Consider the following 20337-nt stretch of genomic DNA (forward strand, 5'->3'; position numbering starts at 1 on the left):
TCAGGCAGTTTTCCACTTTTTATCTTAGTTTAGTCAGAAAGATAGTTGATAATGTGTGAATTGTTGCAGCTTGTGAGCCGTAGAAGGTTTTAATCTTTGGGGCCGAGTGTCAGAAAACATTTAGAAACCAACATCAACAAAACACTCAACAAAGATTTGAACATCATTAAAGGGAAATCCAACTTTTGCATGACAATGTCTAATTAAAGGACATTTATTTCCAACGTAAATGTGTGATATTCATCCTCTGGAGCTTTCTCTTCACATCGTCTTCCACCTGGACTGGTTTGGTCGGGAGCATGTGCAACAAACATTTGAAAAACTGCACTTTAACATCAATGAATGACACAAGTTTAATCTCTACATAAATGAGACTGAGTCTGGATGTGCTGCTCTGTCATTAACTCCTAAGTTTAGGGAAAGTTCAAACAAAAGAGGACAGTTCAGATAAGACTTGAGAATGAGCTTATTTTGAACAAACATCTCAGACTTTCTGAGCTTCAGCACCTCTAGCAAGATATTTTAACAACAAGCAACTCAAGAGATCCACAAGTTGGAGAGAGTTAGCTTTAGCTGAGCCAAAGAACATGTGGGACGCTAACCTAGCAAACATTTCAGACTTTTCTCTGTGAATTCTGAGAAATAATTTACTATTTAATGACAGAGCTACACATCTTAACTCAGTCTCATTAAAACAGACTCTAATTCAGTGTCATCCATCCATATTAAAGTGTAGTTACCCAAAATGTTTGTTGCATGAGCTCCAACAAAACCTGTCCAGGTAGAAGGCCACTTTGACAAACAGGAAGTGGAAGATTCCAAGCAGATTTATAGAAGGGGGAACCGGACTGTACTAAGTGTGGTCAAGTATAGAGGGGTGTTTTGTGGGTTTTTAAGGCTGATAATGATTATTAGTGAAACATTTGGAGTAGATATTCATTTGCAGTAAATGAAAGTATTTAAAATCTTGGAGTTAAACTTAGAAGAACACAAACTCTAACAGAAAACTTGTTGATACGTTTTTGTTTTGTTTACAGATGTTAAGTTAAAGGAGTTTTATTCGTGACATATAACCAATCAAATCACTCCAGAAGACAGAGCGACCACAGGTAGATAAAGGTTCAGAGCCAAAGTAGGATCATTTTTAAATGTATTTATTACCGTAAATCAGTAAAAAATAAAATGCTGACCATTATAGGAGCAAGTTACTGCTTTTTTTAAAGTTTAAGTCTTATCATGACACATTAGTTTGCATGGAATGTGGAACAATACTCAACACCTGATGTTTTAAATGTTATATATAAATAGCATTGACTAAAAATCTTCCAAAGAAAAAGTCACCTTTTAAAACATTTGCAAATTATTTATTAATATCTCTGTATTTGAGCAAATACAAGCAGGCAATACATTTTTGACACAAGGTTTAAAACCTACTATAATGTAGTTTTAAGAAGATATAATGCTCATTTTTCAAAATGTATTTTTTAAAGAATTTTTAACCTTCTGACCACACATGTATTCACAAATTCATAATAAAATGAATAAAAGGCTAAAAGGCCTGCAGAAGTCAAAACAACAGAAATCTACAGCTAAGGCTTGGATACAAAAGGTTAAAAAGCTATTATCATCCAATATTCTGAGCGTTAGCATTCATTATGTATGTGCTAGTCTCACTTAGCCAAACGTGTGCTGTGTAGAATGGTCTGACTGCACCTTAACATTCTGCTATAGGGGGAATTATTCTCCGGCTTCTTCATACTAATCAAACCTTAACATGAATATGAATCATTTTGAGGCTTAGATAGATAGATAAGATCAATAATCCAACAATAAAATGCAACACATATCAAAGCACACTTAAGACACAAGCTCACAAAGTACAGATGGACAGAGTAGTGCCCCCCTATAACTATAAATCACACTGGAAACAAACAGATATTCACACCTACAGGCTTGTTGGATGTTCATAACTTAGACTTACTGTGATATTTGTGCTGTCTCACAGTCATGGAAAAATTATTTGACCACCCTTGTTTTCTTCAGTTTCTTGTTCATTTCCATGCCTGATACCACTAAAGGTGGATTACCTGAAGAATACAATGAACACAACAAAAAATGCAGCTGATTCCATAATACTTTATGTCTTATATGACATGCTTTAGCTTCACTGTATTCCCAGGGTCTATAAGAGGACATTTCATGTCATCAGCAGCACATGTAAAGGCCTAGAGTGGTTTCCTGCTGACATTCAAGCTGTAGCACAACTCACAAGTTGTCAGCTCTCACATAACGCCTAAAACTAAAGAATTATGTGAAGCCACAAAGGCAGACTGCTGGAAATTGGCATGGGTGAGAGACAGATAGCCAAAAAACGGAAGATCTCCAAGAAAAAACAAGCCCAACATGGTTCTACCAAACTGCTAGCTGGTTGCAGCAGGAAAAGTTTTTCTACCCACCAGATGACCGTCACTCATCCGTTACTGTCAGGAATCGTCGTCAGACCTCCAAGGACCTTAAAAATGAGTGAACACTGTGGAGAAATTGGACTTATTCAGCAAGGACAGTTGGAAACCAACTTCTTGAAGCTGGTCTGAAGTCACACAGGGCAGGAAGAAATCCTTCATCAAGGAAAGGCAGAGGAAAGCTGGTTACTCTTTACTGGGATCACAAGGATTGGACTGTTGATGATTGGACTAAGGTTCTCTTCAGGGATGAATCCAGTTTTCAGTTGATGTCCACTCCAGCCAACTTACTGGTTAGGAGGAAGCCTGGAGAAGCTACAAACCAGACTGTCTGCTCCTACAGTAAAACATGGGGGTGGATCAGTGACCATCTGGGGTAGATGAACCAGGTCATGTTTGGGGCTATTCTGGAAAACAGTCTTCTTCCATCAGCTGGAAAACTCTTTCCTGCCTCCAATGACTGGATCAGTTAAATCACGTCTTGGCTGCTTAATCACCAGATCTAAAACCAATTGAAAACCTCTGGAAAATCATCAAACGCAAAATGGAGAACCACAAGCCCCAAAACAAAGCAGATTAGTTAGAATTAGTGCAACAGGAATGGGCTGCTGTGACAGCAGAAAAATGTCAGAAGCTGGTGGAGAGCAGCCAAGACGCATGGATGCAGTCATCAAAAACAATGGTTATGAATCAGTAATAACTCCTGAGTGGATCGTGGGACTGAAACAGACAGAAAAGAAAACATGGAATCCTAAAAGCTGTTTTTGGCAGAACAATGCCATAGATACTGATGGAAGAACTGAAGTGATTTTGATTATTATCAATAAAACCATGGGAAATGTCTGATATCAGCTCTGAAATTAAACTCTTATGAGATATTTTTGTTGTTATCATTATATTTGTCCAAACAAATGTACATTTAGTTGTACCAGACATTAAAATGAACAAGACATTGAAGAAAACAAGGGTGGTCTAATGATTTTTTCCATGACTATATGTTTTAGTTAATTTGGTCTATTTTTGCCTTTTTTGTACGCGTTACAGAGGAATAGTAGCTGTAGTCACCTCAGTCAAGTCTCTGACAGTCGAAGCACTGAAAAAAGCACGAGAAGATTTAGATATACAACAAACAACAGAAATGAGTACAATCCTGTGCAATATCATTTAAATTTGAAGTGATTCTAACGTGTAAAATCAGCCTAACTTCTCAGTAGAACAGGAGGGTAGTTGCACTGTGTTGCTTTGCCTTTCGCTTTATAAGACCCCAATGTCATTCAACATACTTATTCAGGTTGAATTTATATATTTATATATTTATGTTGCTCATTTATTTATTTATTTGTATATATATATATATATATATATATATATATATATATATATATATATATATCTTGTGTGTGTTTATTCTTTATTTTTATTGCTTTGCTTTGGAACAGGTACACAATGCATTTCACTGCGCATTATACTATGTATAATTTTGTTCATGATAAATAAAGATCTAGAATCTTGAGGTCATAACTTTCACTTTCTGCTTCTTTAATAATTCTCGTCTGGTTTGGGTGCTTCACTGTCAGGACTTTGCAGTCACTGTGGTCGTCCTGATCAGGTTCACACCAAACTGGTTGGACCCCAATAGGAAAGCTGATTAGTGGTACTACGGCTTATTCTGTACCTCTTGACTACTGCTGCAACTGTGTTTCCACTCATTTTTGTGTCTTTTTTTGCTTCTATCCGTCACACTCAATTTTGTCTATGTATTTTTGTTCATGCCAAAGAGGAACTTCTGTTACCGTCTGTCAGACTGCGAAGCTTCTTCAGTCTTTGATCGTAAATCAATGTATTTCATAATCATCTGGAACCGTCTGTCATCTGGATCAACACAGATTTCTTGACCACTTTTGGTAATCAGTCTGTAGAGAGACAACAAGACACCAGTTATAATGGTAACTGTGAACAGCAGTTCTGAAATATCCTGACATTAATCTACAGCACAGTGAAGTCATTCATAGTATAGGGGCATATGCATGCTAATTAGTTATTCTTCAAATGCTCTTAGTTTTTAACTTACATAAGGGTGTTTTGAGAACACCAAGGTGTGGCTTCATGGTATCGGTATTCTTTAATACCTGACACTGGTACACTTTTGGCAAAGACAATGCAAGGACAACGACCTGAAAGAAAAATATATTATGCAGATATTTTAAATACACACAACAGACAGTCAAAGTTTGACTGCACTAAGAAACAATTTAGGTCTAGACTAGTAGATGTTTTCCATCAAGCTCTCAGGTGGAGAAAAGAAAGTCCGACTGAACAGACTCACGAATATCCCATTGGTTCTGTATCTTTCTCTGTGTGACAGGAGTTTTTGATGATTCGGTCGCTGTAACAGGAGCAGCTTCTGAGGTGCTGCTAGAAATCACCTCCAGCTCTGACGTCACCTCTGAGGAAGTCAGAATGTGCAGAGGAATAGTAGCTGTAGTCACCTCAGTCAAGTCTCTGACAGTCGAAGCACTGAAAAAAAAGCACGGGAAGATTTAGATGTACAGCAAACAACAGAAATGAGTACAATCCTGTGCAATATCACTTGAATTTGAAGTGATCCTAAACTGTAACTTCTCAGTAGAACAGGAGGGTAGTTGCTCTGTGTTGCTTTGCCTTTCGCTTTCTAAGATCCCAAAGTTATTCAGCATACTTGTTTAGATCATAACTTTCACTTCTTGCTTCTTTAATAATTCTCGTTTGGTTTGGGTGCTTCACTGTCAGGACTATGCAGTCACTGTGGTCGTCCTGATCAGGTTCACACCAAACTGTTTGGACCCCATCTGAGCTGAATGTGTTTATCTTGATCTATTCAGAACAAAAAACATCTTCCCGGATTCTTTTCGTTTTTCTTTTGCAAACTTTCATCCTGCAGTTTTGTGCTGAAGAGCAAGAATGATTGTTTTCTTGGGTGCAGTCTACAGATGTTGACACGATGCGCCGTTCTTCACACCGAGGTTTCACAGAAACTCCAATTTCTTTTTGATTAACATTTTACTAGATCTGAAGCTCTTTCCTGCCTCTTGTTTTATGGCTACATTGTCCAAGAAGCATATTACCCCTATAGGACAGCGGAATAGTGGTACTATGGCTTCTTCTGTACATCTTTATCACTGCTTTAACTGTTTCCACTCGTTTTTGTGCCTGTTTTAGCTTCACAGTCAGTTTCGTCTATGTATTTTTGTTCATGCCAAAGAGGAACTTCTGTTACCATCTGTCAGACTGCGAAGCTTCTTGAATCTTTGGCGTTAAATCAATGAATTGCACAGTCCTCTGGGTCCATTTATCATTTGGATCAGCACAGATTTGTTTACCATTTTTGGTAATCAGTCTGTAGAGAGACAACAAGACACCTGTTATAATGGTAGCTGTGAACAGCAGTTCTGAAATATCCTGACATTATTCTACAGTACAGTGAAATCACTCATAGTATAGGGTCATATCCATGCTAATTAGTTATGCTTAGTTTTTACTTACACAACGGCCTGCACACATGGATGCCTGGGCATGGTTCTATAGTATCTTGTAATCTCTGACAGTGGTATTCTCATTCTGGAAACTTCAACGCAGCAAGAACCTGAAAGAAAAATATATTATGCAGATATAGATATACAGTCCTGGTCACCACTGTTGGCACCCGTGAAATTTAAATACATAATGTAGAATATCTCCTGAAAAAGTGAATCGAGTGAAACATCTTTGTTCTACAGACAACTCATGTTTGATATTGAACATCAAAAGACAAAACTACAATTTTAAAAAAGCAATGGGAGGAAAAAATAGAGAAATTGAAAGACTGCACTGTGACATTGGTATTGGCACCCTTTCAATCCCCTTTTTGATTTAGTAGAGATTAATCAGAAATTAGAATCACCTCAGGATAAACTGTCAATGCCCACATGACAAAAATTAGCCAATGCATGATGACTTCAATGTTCTAAAAAGCCACATGTTATTCCCTGTTACTTCTAAAGGGTATAAAACCATCTCCAAGGACGTTGGTATCCCTGTTTCAGCAGTGTGCAATGTTGTTAAGAAGTTTGCTAAGCATGGAACTGTCAAGAACCTGCCTGGACGTGGGGGGAAGAGGAAAATTGATGACAGAAGTCTTTGAAGGTTGGTGCAAACTGTGGAAAAAAAGCCACGTAAAACATCCAAAGACCAGATAGCTGACCTGCAACAAGCTGGGGTAACGCTGCACACTAAACCAAGCAGGGCTTCTTGGGTGAAGGCCAAAGAAGACCCCATTGCTGAAGAAAAGGCATAAAAAGGAACAACCGATCTTTGCCGAAGACTACCTGGACAAACCACGATCCTTCTGGGAAGATGTTTTGTGAGACAGACGAAACAAAACTAGAGCTTGCAATATGTAAGATGAAAGACAATATTTTTTGTTAAATTACTTTGGCCATCCAATTAAGAAATTCTGATCATATGAATTTGGTACATTTCCATTTATTTCTGAAGGTATTGTACAGGTTATGTAAAAAATGAAAGGGTGCCAATAGTGGTGACCAGGACTGCAGGTCTAGACTAGTAGAGGTCTTCCATCAAACTCTGAGGTGGAGAATAGAAAGCCCGACTGAACAGACTCACGATGATACTGTCCATTCCGTATGTTTCTTTGTGTGACAGGAACTGTTGAACAGTCGGTCGCTGGAACAGGAGCAGCTTCTGATGTGCTGTTAGAAATCACTGAAATCACCACTGAGGAAGTCGATGTCTGGACAGTTGGAGGAGCTGTAGTCGCCTCATTCAAGTCTCTGATGGCGGAAGAACTAACAAAGTACAGCGTTTAGCTACACCACAATATCAATTCAAGATGAAAAGTAAAGAGTTTTTGGATGTAGTTGACTGAATTCTTCCTCTACTGAACTTTTTCTATAGTGCTGTTAGTGAGGAAGGAATGAGGAACCAATGGGAATCGATTTTTTATTTTTTATTTTTTTGGCATTCTAAAACCTGATGTGACTTTTTTGTTTCTCAACCACAATTAGAGATTACTGCAGAATATTAGAAGATTCTGACTCATTTCGATGTGTGAAATAAACATGCGGGAAGTGGTTCGGCAGGCAGTTTTTTTTTTTTTTAAAGGTTATGTTGGAAAGTATGTCACATCGCGATCTGACCCACTGATAAACCGTATCCTGTTTGTATAAAGCCTCTGCTGCTTCGTAGGAACCCACACTAACCTGCAGTATGAACATCATCATTACCTAAAAATTCATTAATAGATGATAGCTACTCTTTAACACATTTTCATTAAACCATCCCTAATTCATTCCTCACTCCAGCCTCAAGGATTAATGACAGCTTTTGTGCATCAGATTGTAAACGCGTTTTATCACAAACCTCAAAGTGAGACGGTTCAATGCAGTTCAAGTATCTAGTATACAGTAAAATCTATTTTTCTCACACTTAAATGTTCCAGATTATCAAACTAATATTTATATTTGTGGAATATTAGACAGAGATAACATACAAATCATGGTTTATCGAAGAATTATTGAAGACCTGTGTCACTCCTGTGAAAATGGAATCGCCCCCCTAAACCTAATAACTGGTTGGTCCAACCTTGAAGCAGTTTGTTCCAGCTTGTGATCAGTCTTTTACATCACCATGGAAGAATTCTGGCCCACTCTTCTCTGCAGACCAGTTTTTAAGTGACATTTCCATCATGAAAGGTCTTACCGCAACATCTCAATTAGAGTGACGTCCGGGGTTTGACTCAGCCACGACAAAACCTTCATTTAATTCTTTCTGAGCCACTCAGAGGTGGACTTCTTTTGTGCTTTGGGTCTTTGTTGTGCTACATAAACCATTTGTGTTGAGCTTTAGGTCATGATCTGACAATTTTCTGATAGAGAACAGAATTCATGGCTCCATCAGTGATGACAAGTCGTCCAGGTCCTCCAACTATCATACTACCACCACCATGTTTCACTGCTGGTATCACGTTCTTCTTGTGGAATGCAGTATTAGCTTTACACCAGATGGAATCAACCCATGTCTACCAAAGAGTTCCAGCTTTGACTCATTAATCCACAGGCTGTTATCCCGAAAGGCTTGGTTCTCATCTAGATATTTTTTTGCAAAAGCCAAATGAACTTTCATCTTCTGGATTTGGTCAGGAGTGGTTTTGATGCCATTTCCTTCCAGAGTCTTCCTTATTGTGGAATCATTACACTGACAGAATTTCGCTCTGGGGATTAATAATCTGTCCTTAACTGAGGCCAGTGAGGTCTGCAGATCTTTTGATGTTTGTCTAAGTTCTTCTGTGACCTCCTGGATTAGATATCGAGGCGTTCTTGGAGAAATGTTGGTGGTTGGTCCACTCCTGGGAAGGTTCTCCACTGTTCCATGTTTTCTCTATTTGTGGATAATGTCTCTCACTGTGGTTCTCTGGAGTCCCAGAACCTCAGCAATGGCTTTGGAACCCTCCAGACTGATGAATGTCAATGACTTGGTTTCACATCAGTGCTTGAATCTCTTCAGAACGTGGCATCATGCACTGGTTTTTGAGACCCTTTAGCTACTTCACAATGTCAGACAGGTTCTTTTAGTGATGTTTAGGTTCAACAAGCCTGGCAGTAATCATATGTGGGTGTGGATGGTGAGAGTGAACCCTACTGCAAAATGTATTTGGTCATTTGGTAGACTGGTAACTAAGGGGGCAATTACTTTTTCACATCAGGTAAGATGGGCTGGACAGGATTTTTCCTTCAGAAACTAAAATGATCATCTAAAAACTGCATTTTGTGTTTTCTTGTGTTTTCTTTGTCTTTTAGTAAAATTAGTGATGATCTGAAACATTTACGAGAGAAAAATATGCAAAAATTGAAGCTTTCTGGAGGGATACAGTGAAAATAAACTTACGTGGAAGGAGGTTCACTTGCTGCTGTCGGAGCTCTGATATCTGACTGCTGTGATGAGTTCAGGTAGTCTGGTTCTGTGGCGGTTCTGGAGACAGACTGGCTTTCATTGGGTGTGTTGGTCCTGTCTCTGTTTGCTACAGAAAAATATAGATGGAAAGCAGAATGCACAAACCTGAACATTATTCTGATGACAGCATTTAGAAAATCTGAATCATATCAGTCCCTGCTGAAGATGCAGATCTTTAAAAATCTGTCTAAAATACAGTATGTGCCATAATAATGTGATTGTATCATGATTAAAATGTGCTTATTATGTGATAATATGATGTAAACTATTGCAGAATCTAATGAGAATATTACACACATAAAATTTACATCGGTCAAGTTAATATTTAATAAATTATATTGTAGGTTCTAAACCTGAATATTTAAACTAGGCAGGTCCTATTATGTATTATATATATATATATATATATATATATATATGTATGTATATATATATATATATATATATATATATATATATATATATATATATATATATATATATATATATATATATATATATATATATATATACATATATATATATATATATATATATATATATATATATATATATATACACACATTTTTTCCGTCCAAACCTAATTTAAATCATTTTGGACCTTCAGCTGTAACAGTGCTGTACCGTTTTCTAAAACCAGATTGGAACGGAGATAAAATATTATTTGATTATAAAAATTCCTTTAGTTGGTCACCAAGGATCCTCTCAAACTATTTAGCAAAGATACACAATTTAGATTAATATCTGCATTAGTTTGATAAATTTGCATTTTTACATCACGTTGCGGTATTTCAGTGTAATGATTTAAATTAGTCGGACAAATTCTGATAAATATTTTAGGATCTGAATTTCAATAATAAATGATATTGTAGATTCTTGTATGTTTTTTAATATGTAAATCAGTCAGATAAGTTTCTATGATATATATTATTACAGGGTCTCAACCATAAAATTTAAATTAGTCAGCTAGATTTATATTAATATTGTAATGATCTAAGCCTTAAAATCTTAACTGATCGGGTAATTTTATAGAATACATATTATAGTGTAGGGCTGTAACTTTAATATTTACAGAATATTTCAATAATGTTAGGACTGGAGCATTAAATTTTTGGTTTGGTTGGTAAATTTATCTAATAATTGATGTTGTAGATTTTTAGCTTGAATATTGAACTTCATCAAGTACACTGATATAAATAATACTGAGATGTCTGAAAGCTGACATTTAAATTCTTCAGGTAAATGTGTATTTTATATAAAGCTGCAGGGTCTCAGAATTCACATCTATTTTAGTAGAAAAACAAATTTAAAAATAATATTGTGGGGTTAAATTAAATTTGTAGCATTAATCTTATTTCACTGTTGGAAAACTCTGATTAATTGTGTTTTGCTGCTTCACATGTCAACATTTTAGCACTTTTCTTCTCCACATTCTTAATTCATGTTAAACTCATAGAATAGAATGAAGGTGAGACTGAAGCTTACCATCCGATGTCATTCTGGTTTTATCAGTGGGGACGTCAGCTGGTCCTGGAGTTGATGTCCACATTTTATCAGATGGAGGCTGAAGACAAAACTCTCCGACCTTCATCTCCTCATCAGAGCTGTTGGAGCTTCTTCTCTGGACAAACACTGGAAATGAAAAGATGCCGCCTCAGCATGATGAGTCTGTTGGATAACAACCAAACGAATGTTCCTTCAGGTGCTCTTACCTGCTAAAGGATCTGTTAAAAAGAAGGCGACCCAGAGAACGTTCAGAAGAACCACAGTGAGGTGGACGATCCACTTCATGTTTCTGCACCTTCAGTCTGTCAGGAATAAAGACTGAAACTCTGTGAGGGACACATACATACCACAGAATGAAGCAGCCCTCCTCACAGATGTTAAGATAACTTCGTCTGTGTGTTTTCTGGTGTCTGTGCATGGCAGAGTTGTGCAATTTACCACCAACTCAACAGGACACCTTCTGCACAACATGTGATTTACTTTCCTCTGTGGTTAAATTTTCATAGTTGCATCACAGGATGAGTTTAATGTCAACATTTCAATTCCATTTGTTGTAAATTCATTGTAGCAACTTGCACAAAACATTTTTACACTTTAGCTGCTCACCACCGTTACGACCAAGAGCAATCTACACTGGTCCTGCTGGTCCTTTCTGGAGCTAAAACAGTTGCTAATAAACTGCACCTACAAAGAGTTAAGGAGTGTTATGAGATGTTTCACCTTCATCCTACAGGAAGTCATGAAGAACCAAGTGTCACCAGTCAAAGAACACACAAATAAAGGCAGATTTTTAAGGCCGATGTGTTGATACGACTAGAAAGCTGAAGAATTACCAAAGAACTTTCAGATTTACGTCCAGCTGGAATTTCCCCGTCGTATTGACTGAGCTGAACTTTTCGTACTGATTTCTCTTCCCATTCATTGGAGTGTGTGGACTTAAATACAAACAGTCCTAAAACGTTAAAAATGACACCATCAATTAGGCTGCACATATATATTACAATCACAAAGCTCCTTTTAGCACAACTTCTGCCAAAACAGAAGGGTCCAAAAACAACCTGAGAGTTTCACCTTCTCAATCCAGAAGGTAGCAACATTCATCGTTCTACAGTCTATGGGTGCAATCCAAGCCAGTCAAACATGAATAGCACAGAATCTAAATGATGTTTCAACTGTCTTTGGAGGGAATTTCCATTATTTTAAGACAAAATCATCTATTTTTCAGGAAAAGCATTTTGAAAATTAGTTGGAAATCATTCAAAAAGCAATAAAATTGAGACTTATTTTTATACCATTTCCAAAGAATACTGATCGAGGTTTGCAAAAACCAAAGACTTGACAGCTTAGAAGGAACTAAGAAGTTTTCACACCACTGACTGTGTTTGTATGAGGTTTATACTGCAGGTTAATGTGGGCAATACAAAGCATCAGAGAGTCATTACACAAACAGGATATGGTTTATCAGTGGTTCCATTCAGCCTCCAAATGGCTTCACTTGAATGCAAAATCTACCTTGCAACAGATTTGCACATTAATACCAAAATCCTGAGCACATGGTTACATGCATTTCATAGGATGTGATTCGATGAAGCAACAGAAGCAGGACAATTTAATAGGTGGTGTGGTCGATATTTTTCATGATGCCCTTGACCCAGGAGAGACTTGGATCCGCACAGATGTTACGAGACTTTTGTGTGACCAAACTGAAACAAAGAAGTGAGAAAAGTTAATGTCATTATCATGATCAAACCTCTTTTAGCCAAAGTAAGAAGAACTAATAGCTAAAGAGCAAAAACACACACAAAAGAAACTTTTACTGGAGAGACCAAAAAACCCAAAAAAGAAGAAATCAAAAAGAAAGGAGGAAATTTCATATTTATACCAATTAAGATTCATTAAATTTATGTAGGTGATTGTATTTAACAGAATGGGAATGAAGAAAATCCAGTTTGCAGCACTTACATGACTGCAGGCTTGGTGCAACAGTTATCAGTCATGTAATATCTGACAATGAGGTCTTTCTTTATTCTTCTCGGGTAGTATGAGAAGCAGCAGGTGTCTGGTACTAGATTTGACGACCCTAAAGAAAAAGAAAGAAAAGTATTTAAATAAACACAACAGACCGTCAAAAGCTTGACTAAATAAAGAAGAATTATTTGGATCTATATGATAGAGGGACTTTTGAAGTCCATGGGATATATCTTGCATACATTTTTATCAAAAGTAAAAAAGATTAATGTTCATCATGATCATGTCTTTACAAATTCCATCATTATTTATTATGGAAACAATCACTTATTAATAAAAAATGACTGGATATCACTAAAATGTCAACTAAATAACCGTCCCAATTTAATAACAACCACCTTCTAATTAGCTAAACAATAATAAAATGAGCTGATTCAAAAATTGTTTCGATTGTGTTCTTTTTATTAAGTTGAGATAATCATGACAAATATTTCTTTTTTGGCAATATATCAAATTTTATATGGAAAATAACAAATTGTATCACTTTCAATTAAGTTCCCCATTACAAAAACACCTCTCAAGGAAGTGTGTTAATTCCAGATCACATGACCTGCTCCACATGATGTCATTTCCTCCTGAAGAAAAGACTGGCCAGACTCCAAGGCTTTCTGACTTATTTAATATAAAGTAGTGTGTGAGTCAAGTGTGGATTTATGGCATGTCAACAGGTTTATTACAGTATATTTCTAAATAACTTTCAATTTTACTCAGTTATATATATAATATTTAGAAGAATCTTTCTGTTAAAATGCCATGTGATGTTTGGTTATAGTTGATTTTAGGCCTGAAAACAGCAAAAATGTCAACTATGATACACAAAGTCCTGCAATTATATATTGACTGACGGATGTCTTTCATTAAACGTTCTGATGGAGAAAAGAAACTGTGGTTGAACAGACTCACCAGAAGACCACTGGTGCCGTTCCTCTCTTCTTGGGACAGAACCTTGGAAAGGATTGACTTTCAGTGGTACTTTTGCTGTGGTAACCACAGGACAGCAACTGTCTGAAGGAAAATATATGATGCAGATATTTTAAATGCACACAATAGACAGTCAAAAGTTTGACTGCACTAAATAAGTAATAGTTTAGGTCTAGACTAGTAGATGTCTTGCCTCAAACTCTCAAGTGGAGAATAGAAAGTCAGACTGAACAGACTCACCATGATACTGTTCATCCCATATCTCCGTCTGTGGAACAGGAGCAGCTTCTGATGTGCTGCTAGAAATCACTGAAGTCACCTCTGAGGAAGTTGATGTCTGGACAGTTGGAGGAGCTGTAGTCGCCTCATTCAAGTCTCTGATGGTGGAAGAACTAACAAAGCACAGCGTTTAGCTACACCACAATATCAATTCAAGATGAAAAGAGAAAATATGAGGAAATAATTGTTTGTTTTTCCTGTTTTCTTTGTTAATGATTAAAATTGAACCCATTTATGTTCATTTTATCACCACTGTTGGAAGAATAATTTTCAAACCAGACCGGGACGTACGAGTCGATTCTTTGGATTTAAGTGTTAAAATGTTTAGGATTTCTATCACTTTAGTGAGACATTTAGTTTGCAGCAGGAAGAAGTTTGTTAAAAAAAAAAAATGTTGATTTCATGATAATTATTGGTCACTGAATTTTTCTCTCATTTTTTACTCTACTGAACTTGTTCTATAGTGCTGTTACTGAAACTGAAGCAAACTGTTTTTTTTAAATGTGCTATATAAATAAAGTTATTCTAACAATAAACTATCCCTGATTCATTCCTCATTCAATGATTACTCACATTTTTGTGCATCAGATTCTAGCCCTGTTTTTTTATTTAGAGCAAAACTCAAAGTGAAACTGTCAAGTATCTAATATACACTACCAGTCAAAAGTTTTAGAACATTCCAACTTTTCCATTTTTTTATTGGAAATTATTTATGTTAACGTTTCATTGTATTCTGAAATGAAAGTATCGAACAAATAAACACATAAAGTAAAAAAAAAAAAAAGATCAATTTAGAATCCAAAATGTATTCTAAACTTTTGACTCATCAAAGTAGCCACAATTAGCAGATACAACAACTGAACACACTCTTTCCACAATGGAAATCAAATATTCTTCAGAAAGTTCTTCCGAACTCTACTGCAGAAATTCCCATAAATGTGTGGTTCTTGTAGGTTGCTTTGCTTTCACTCTTCTGTCCAGTTCATCCAAACCATCTCCATGAGGTTTAAGTGTGGAGACTGTGCTGCCACTCCATGTTTTCAAGCTCACCATCTTGTTCTTTTTTCCTAAGGTAGTTCTGGCAGAGCTTGGACTGATGTTCTGGATCATTATCTGCTGTAGGATGAACCCCTGACCAACTAGAACATACCAGAGGGTTCTGCATGGAGCTGCAGAATGTTGTGGTAGCTGTTTAGGTTCAGGGTTCCTCTCACTCTGTACAAGTCATCGACCCTGGATCCAGTAAAACCGCTCCAGACCATCATACTTCCTCCTCCATGTTTGACAGTTGATGTCACACACTGAGGAACCATCCTTTCTCCAACTTGACGGCATACAAAAAACCTGCGTGATGAACTATAGATTTCTAATTTTGATTCGTCAATCCATAATACCGTCTTCCAGTCTTCACCAGTCCATTGGTGGGGTTTCATGGCCCAGACAAGTCTCTTTTCCTTATTGTGCTGTCTGAACAATGGTTCTTCACAGTGAAACAGAGACTTCTTACTATGACCACTATGAAGCTGATTGAAGCTGTTGTCCTGTGAGCTCCTATCACCAAGCTGTTGACTCTCACAAACTTGTCTGCTGACTCTGTTGTGGTTTTGGGTCTTCCAGACCACTTCCTGTCAGAGTTTCCTCCAGTTTCTGAGCCTTTCAATGGTGAAGAAAACTCTACTCTTCTACTTTCTTTACAATTTATCTGTAGGAAAGACCTACATTTTTAAGAGTTATGATGGTCTGTCTCTCTTCTATTGTTAATTGCCTTTTCCTCTCCATTTTTATAGCAACACACTACTTTCTTTCACCTTTGTACCATTTCAAACTACTCATTGGACTTTAACTATTTGAATTTCCATGAAAAAAAGGAAAAATTGGGGCATTCTAAAACTTTTAACCAGTTATGGATGTAATATTAAATATGCAGATATTCTGCTGAAGTTAAAACAGTGAAATTAGACTTACGTTGAAGGAGGTTCACCTGCTGCTGTCTTTGGTGCAGCGTAAACTTCAAGCCGAGCGTCACATCCAGTCAAAAGAACAGATTAGACAACAAACACTTTTTTCACTAAATGGGGTTCATGTATGACAACTGAATAGGTTTTGCTTTCTCCTCATTTTGCAGTTTGCATATGTTTCTGTCACACGTGTCTGTCATACCAAAGAAAAAGTAGCCAATGGCAAAGTATATTTTTGTGTAGTTTGCTTTTCCATTTCTTTACTCTATCATTGCTTTACACTCCAAAGTTTTAGCATTAATCAAGCTGTATTCTGCACATTCTTGGTTCTTGTTAAACTGATAGATTAGAATGAAGGTGAGACTGAAGCTTACCATCCGATGTCATTCTGGTTTTATCAGTGGGGACGTCAGCTGGTCCTGGAGTTGATGTCCACATTTTATCAGATGGAGGCTGAAGACAAAACTCTCCGACCTTCATCTCCTCATCAGAGCTGTTGGAGCTTCTTCTCTGGACAAACACTGGAAATGAAAAGCCGTCACCTCGGCATGATGAGTCTGTTGGATAACAACCAAACGAATGTTCCTTCAGGTGCTCTTACCTGCTAAAGGATCTGTTAAAAAGAAGGCGACCCAGAGAATGTTCAGAAGAACCACAGTGAGGTGGACAATCCACTTCATGTTTCTGCACCTTCAGTCTGTCAGGAATAAAGACTGAAACTCTGTGAGGGACACATACATACCACAGAATGAACCAGCCCTCCTCATAGATATTAAAAGAGCCTCATCTATGTGGTTTACCACAAAACCAACAGGACATCATCTGCACAAAGTGTGCTTTACTTTCCCATGTACAAAAGACAGTTTGCACACACACAGCTGGAGTTCATTTTCATAACTGGTAGCAAAAACTGCACATCACAGGCTGAGTTTAATGTAAACATTTCAATTCCATGTGTTGCGAAAAGTCTTCTCTAAACTAAATATAAATGTACGTTTGAAACACAAAAAGATAAACAGAAATAAAATTTAAAAATAGCAAAACAATCTAATGGAAAAACAGAAAATTAAGGTAATGGACTGTACAAGATAAGGAGTAATGCAATAATCAGCAGGTAATGTGCAGCAGACAGCAAGCTGTTATTAGGTAGTCCATGATTATAGGCTGCTGTTTCAGAGTCTGATAGCAGTGGGAAAGAAAGACTTCTTCAGTCTTGTGACACTTCTGTACCTCCGGGTTGAGAGTAGAGGTGTGAACAGTCTGTACCAGCTATGGGTGGGGTCTTTGAGGATGGAGGCAGCTCTCCTGTGGATTCTGTGGTGGTATTTGCTCTGCAGAGACAGAGGTAGAGTCCTGGTGAGTCTTCACCACTCTATGCAGGTGTTTGCATTCTTAATGAGCAGTGACACGGTGATGCATGCAGCTGGTCAAGATGCTCTCAATAATGCAGCTGTAGAAGCTGCTGAGTGCCAAGCTTCCTTCGCCTCCTCAGGAAGGCCAGCCGTGTGGTGTTGAGTGTCCAAATGAGGTCCTCACTGATGTGGACGCCCAGGTATTTGAAGCTGCTGACTCTTTCCACTTCAAGCTGAGGGTGTCCTCTCCTTCCTCATGTTCACCATCATATCCTTCGTCTTGTCTGTGCTGAGGGTGAGTTTATTGTTGTCACATCATGACACCAGACTGTCCACCTTCCTCCTGTAGGCTGCATCGTCCCCACCAGCTAGATGGGAGAAAGCAAAACTTGAATGATGAAGAAGAAGGAGCCATTCATCAGGCAGAAGGTTGGGTCTGGATGTAGTTGGGTGTTTCAGCTAAACAATAATCCCAAATACACATCAAAAACTATAACGATATGGATAAATCAAGCTAGAATTAATGCTTTAGACCACATGGTCCTGGTGTTTTATCAGTCTGTGTTGGCGAGCGCCATCTCCTTTGCTGTGGGGTGCAGACATCAAGGCGAAGGACGCCAACAGACTGAATAAAGTGATCAGGAAAGCCCAGTCTGTGGTTGGCTGTCATTTGGTCGCCCTGGAGGAGGTGGTGGAGCAGAGGAACCTCAGGACTGCAGAGACGGTTGATGTTTTTATAGGAAGGTTAAAGATGCACCTTTGAAATGCTTGTCTGTGTGTTCTTTTAACTTATTAACTGAGTGTGAGTGCAGATGTGGAATGATTGTGTGTATGTTCGTGTCTTTTATGTTTTTCCTTGTACTGTTTGGCACAATGACAATAAAGCTTTCCAATTCTGATTCTGATTCAGCAGCGCTTAGAGACAGTAGGAAGGCAAAACTCAGGAAAAAAAACTCCAGTAATACCAGACACAGGGAGGCAAACATCTGCAGTGACCAGCTGGAGTTAAGACAGAACGCCAGAGAGAAGATTAACAGAAAATAACTAAACACATCAATCATCATCAGACAGCGTAGACCAGCCCTGGATGGAAATATGGTGAGACACAACGAAGCAGCTGGTTGTTGTTATGGAAACCTGATACTGTCAGAAAGGCTGGCAGGTCTAGCACAACATTAAGGAAGGTTCTAGAAGAAGACACTGGTCTGGAAGGGAAAGAACTTTGGACTGCAATGTTGGACAGAACGAGCTGGATGAAGAACTTTGTTCATGTCACTGATTCTGTCGGATGCACTTCACTGATTTAGATAATAAAAACAAGATCAAAGGAAGGGAAACTTTTAAGGAATTATTGGAATTTTCTTCCTGAAGGTTTTGCAAATTTTCAGAAATTTGGGGAATTGTTTTTGCTGAATTTTTGGATTTTTTTCAGATGAGGAAACAATATTTTTTTGTGCCTGTAAATGAGGACAACAGGAGGGTTAAATATCTACAGAGCTGTAGCTGACTTGTATCTGTTGTTTGTGTTAAAACTGGATTTGCAACTGCAATCATCATGATTTCTCGTCATTATACTGGATTTATTTTCAATAAATTTGTCTTATAATAACAAAGATTATCACCAGTTGTATTCTTTTAAATTTAATTGTCGCTTTTTAGTTCAAACCCACAGCTCTTTCTAAACCTGCTTCTGAACCAGCTGAGCAGCTAGATGAGCTCTAGCATGAAGGGAAAATATTAACAATCAGATCTAATGAATAATAATAATAATATAAATAAATATTCAAGTGTGAAAATGAAAGTGTCGTTCACTTCACAGTTAACTATCTGGTTTAAATGAAGACTGAATGGTTTGAAAGCTTTTTTCCCCATGATTTCTGTGGTTTATGGCACGACTAAGAGCATATTGTTTGGGAAAAAACCTGTACTTTGTAAAATGTCCTAAATTTCCCTGTAAGTCTGACCAGGTGAATTAAACTGACATCATCTGGGAGTTAAAGAGTAAATTCCACAAGTGTGTCCAGATGAAATGCGAAGGTTGAATTTAAACTAAAGCTGTAATAAGTGCTTGCAGTGTTCTCACTGCTCCATTTGGTGGCAATAAAGCACAAGAAAAACAAACACCTGTGGTCCTGTAATGAGTGGCGACACTCCGTCCTGTTCTCTGACAAGTCAAGGAAGACCAAAGGTTCAGGAGACTCCAGCCCCCTGGAACCCTGCAGAGGACGAGGGATGGATAGATAATGGATGTATGGAAGGAGATACAAGGTGGAATCCATGAGCAGGCAGCAAAAACAGATGAGACAACTCAGGGGAATTAGCAAACAAACTAAACAAAGGGTTACTTGAACTAGGGAGGCTGAACTCAGAAAACCAAGGACACCAAAAAAAACAAAAACGTACAAGAGACAAGTAACTAACAACAAGCTTATAGAGGCTTCAATGTGACACTACAGCATTACTTCTGTCATTTAAAGGTCAGCTTATTTCTAACATAATCTGAACTAACCTGTTTGACAGCTACACATGCACATTTAAGACTGGAGTCACATCCAGTAACTACTACTTTTTGTGGCAGAACCTTGATAACAACGCAGCCACCCAACATTCAACCACATGCGACTAAGCAGTTCCGTCTAAACAGTTGCAACTCAGAGATTTTGCACTGAAAAATGCATAGTCAGAATAAAAACGTATCTTTTCTTAAGATGTAAATCAAGGATCTGTTTGTTTTGATCAGTCAAAGGTTTGGATTTAGTTGAAGCTTTTGTAGAGACTCCTAAAGGTTCAGCTTCATCAACTATTACAAAAGCAGACCAAATTTTTAATCAGTTTAGCGTTACT

The 20337-nt window shown here is 37.6% G+C and overlaps 2 protein-coding genes across 2 annotated transcripts; both read right to left on the minus strand.

The window, feature by feature from the left end:
- Positions 1-1350: 1350 nt before the first annotated feature.
- Positions 1351-11302, minus strand: LOC118471729 (uncharacterized). Its single transcript, XM_035957805.2, has 10 exons — positions 11162-11302; positions 10935-11081; positions 9384-9516; positions 7104-7285; positions 5985-6084; positions 5719-5838; positions 4789-4979; positions 4534-4636; positions 4256-4375; positions 1351-3555 (listed from the first exon to the last, which is right to left on the minus strand). Exons 1-10 carry the CDS (start codon positions 11238-11240, stop codon positions 3501-3503), a joined length of 1230 nt encoding a protein of 409 aa, XP_035813698.2. The 5' UTR covers positions 11241-11302; the 3' UTR covers positions 1351-3500.
- Positions 11303-12518: 1216 nt separating this feature from the next.
- Positions 12519-17882, minus strand: LOC111582714 (uncharacterized). The gene is made up of 7 exons (XM_055007472.1): positions 16743-17882; positions 16516-16662; positions 16149-16191; positions 14145-14296; positions 13887-13988; positions 12918-13035; positions 12519-12658 (listed from the first exon to the last, which is right to left on the minus strand). The coding sequence occupies exons 1-7, from the start codon at positions 16819-16821 to the stop codon at positions 12565-12567; spliced, it is 735 nt and encodes a 244-aa protein (XP_054863447.1). The 5' UTR covers positions 16822-17882; the 3' UTR covers positions 12519-12564.
- Between the last annotated feature and the right edge of the window lie 2455 nt (positions 17883-20337).

This window comes from Amphiprion ocellaris, chromosome 23 (assembly GCF_022539595.1).
Source record: "Amphiprion ocellaris isolate individual 3 ecotype Okinawa chromosome 23, ASM2253959v1, whole genome shotgun sequence".
Taxonomy (NCBI): Eukaryota; Metazoa; Chordata; class Actinopteri; family Pomacentridae; genus Amphiprion; species Amphiprion ocellaris.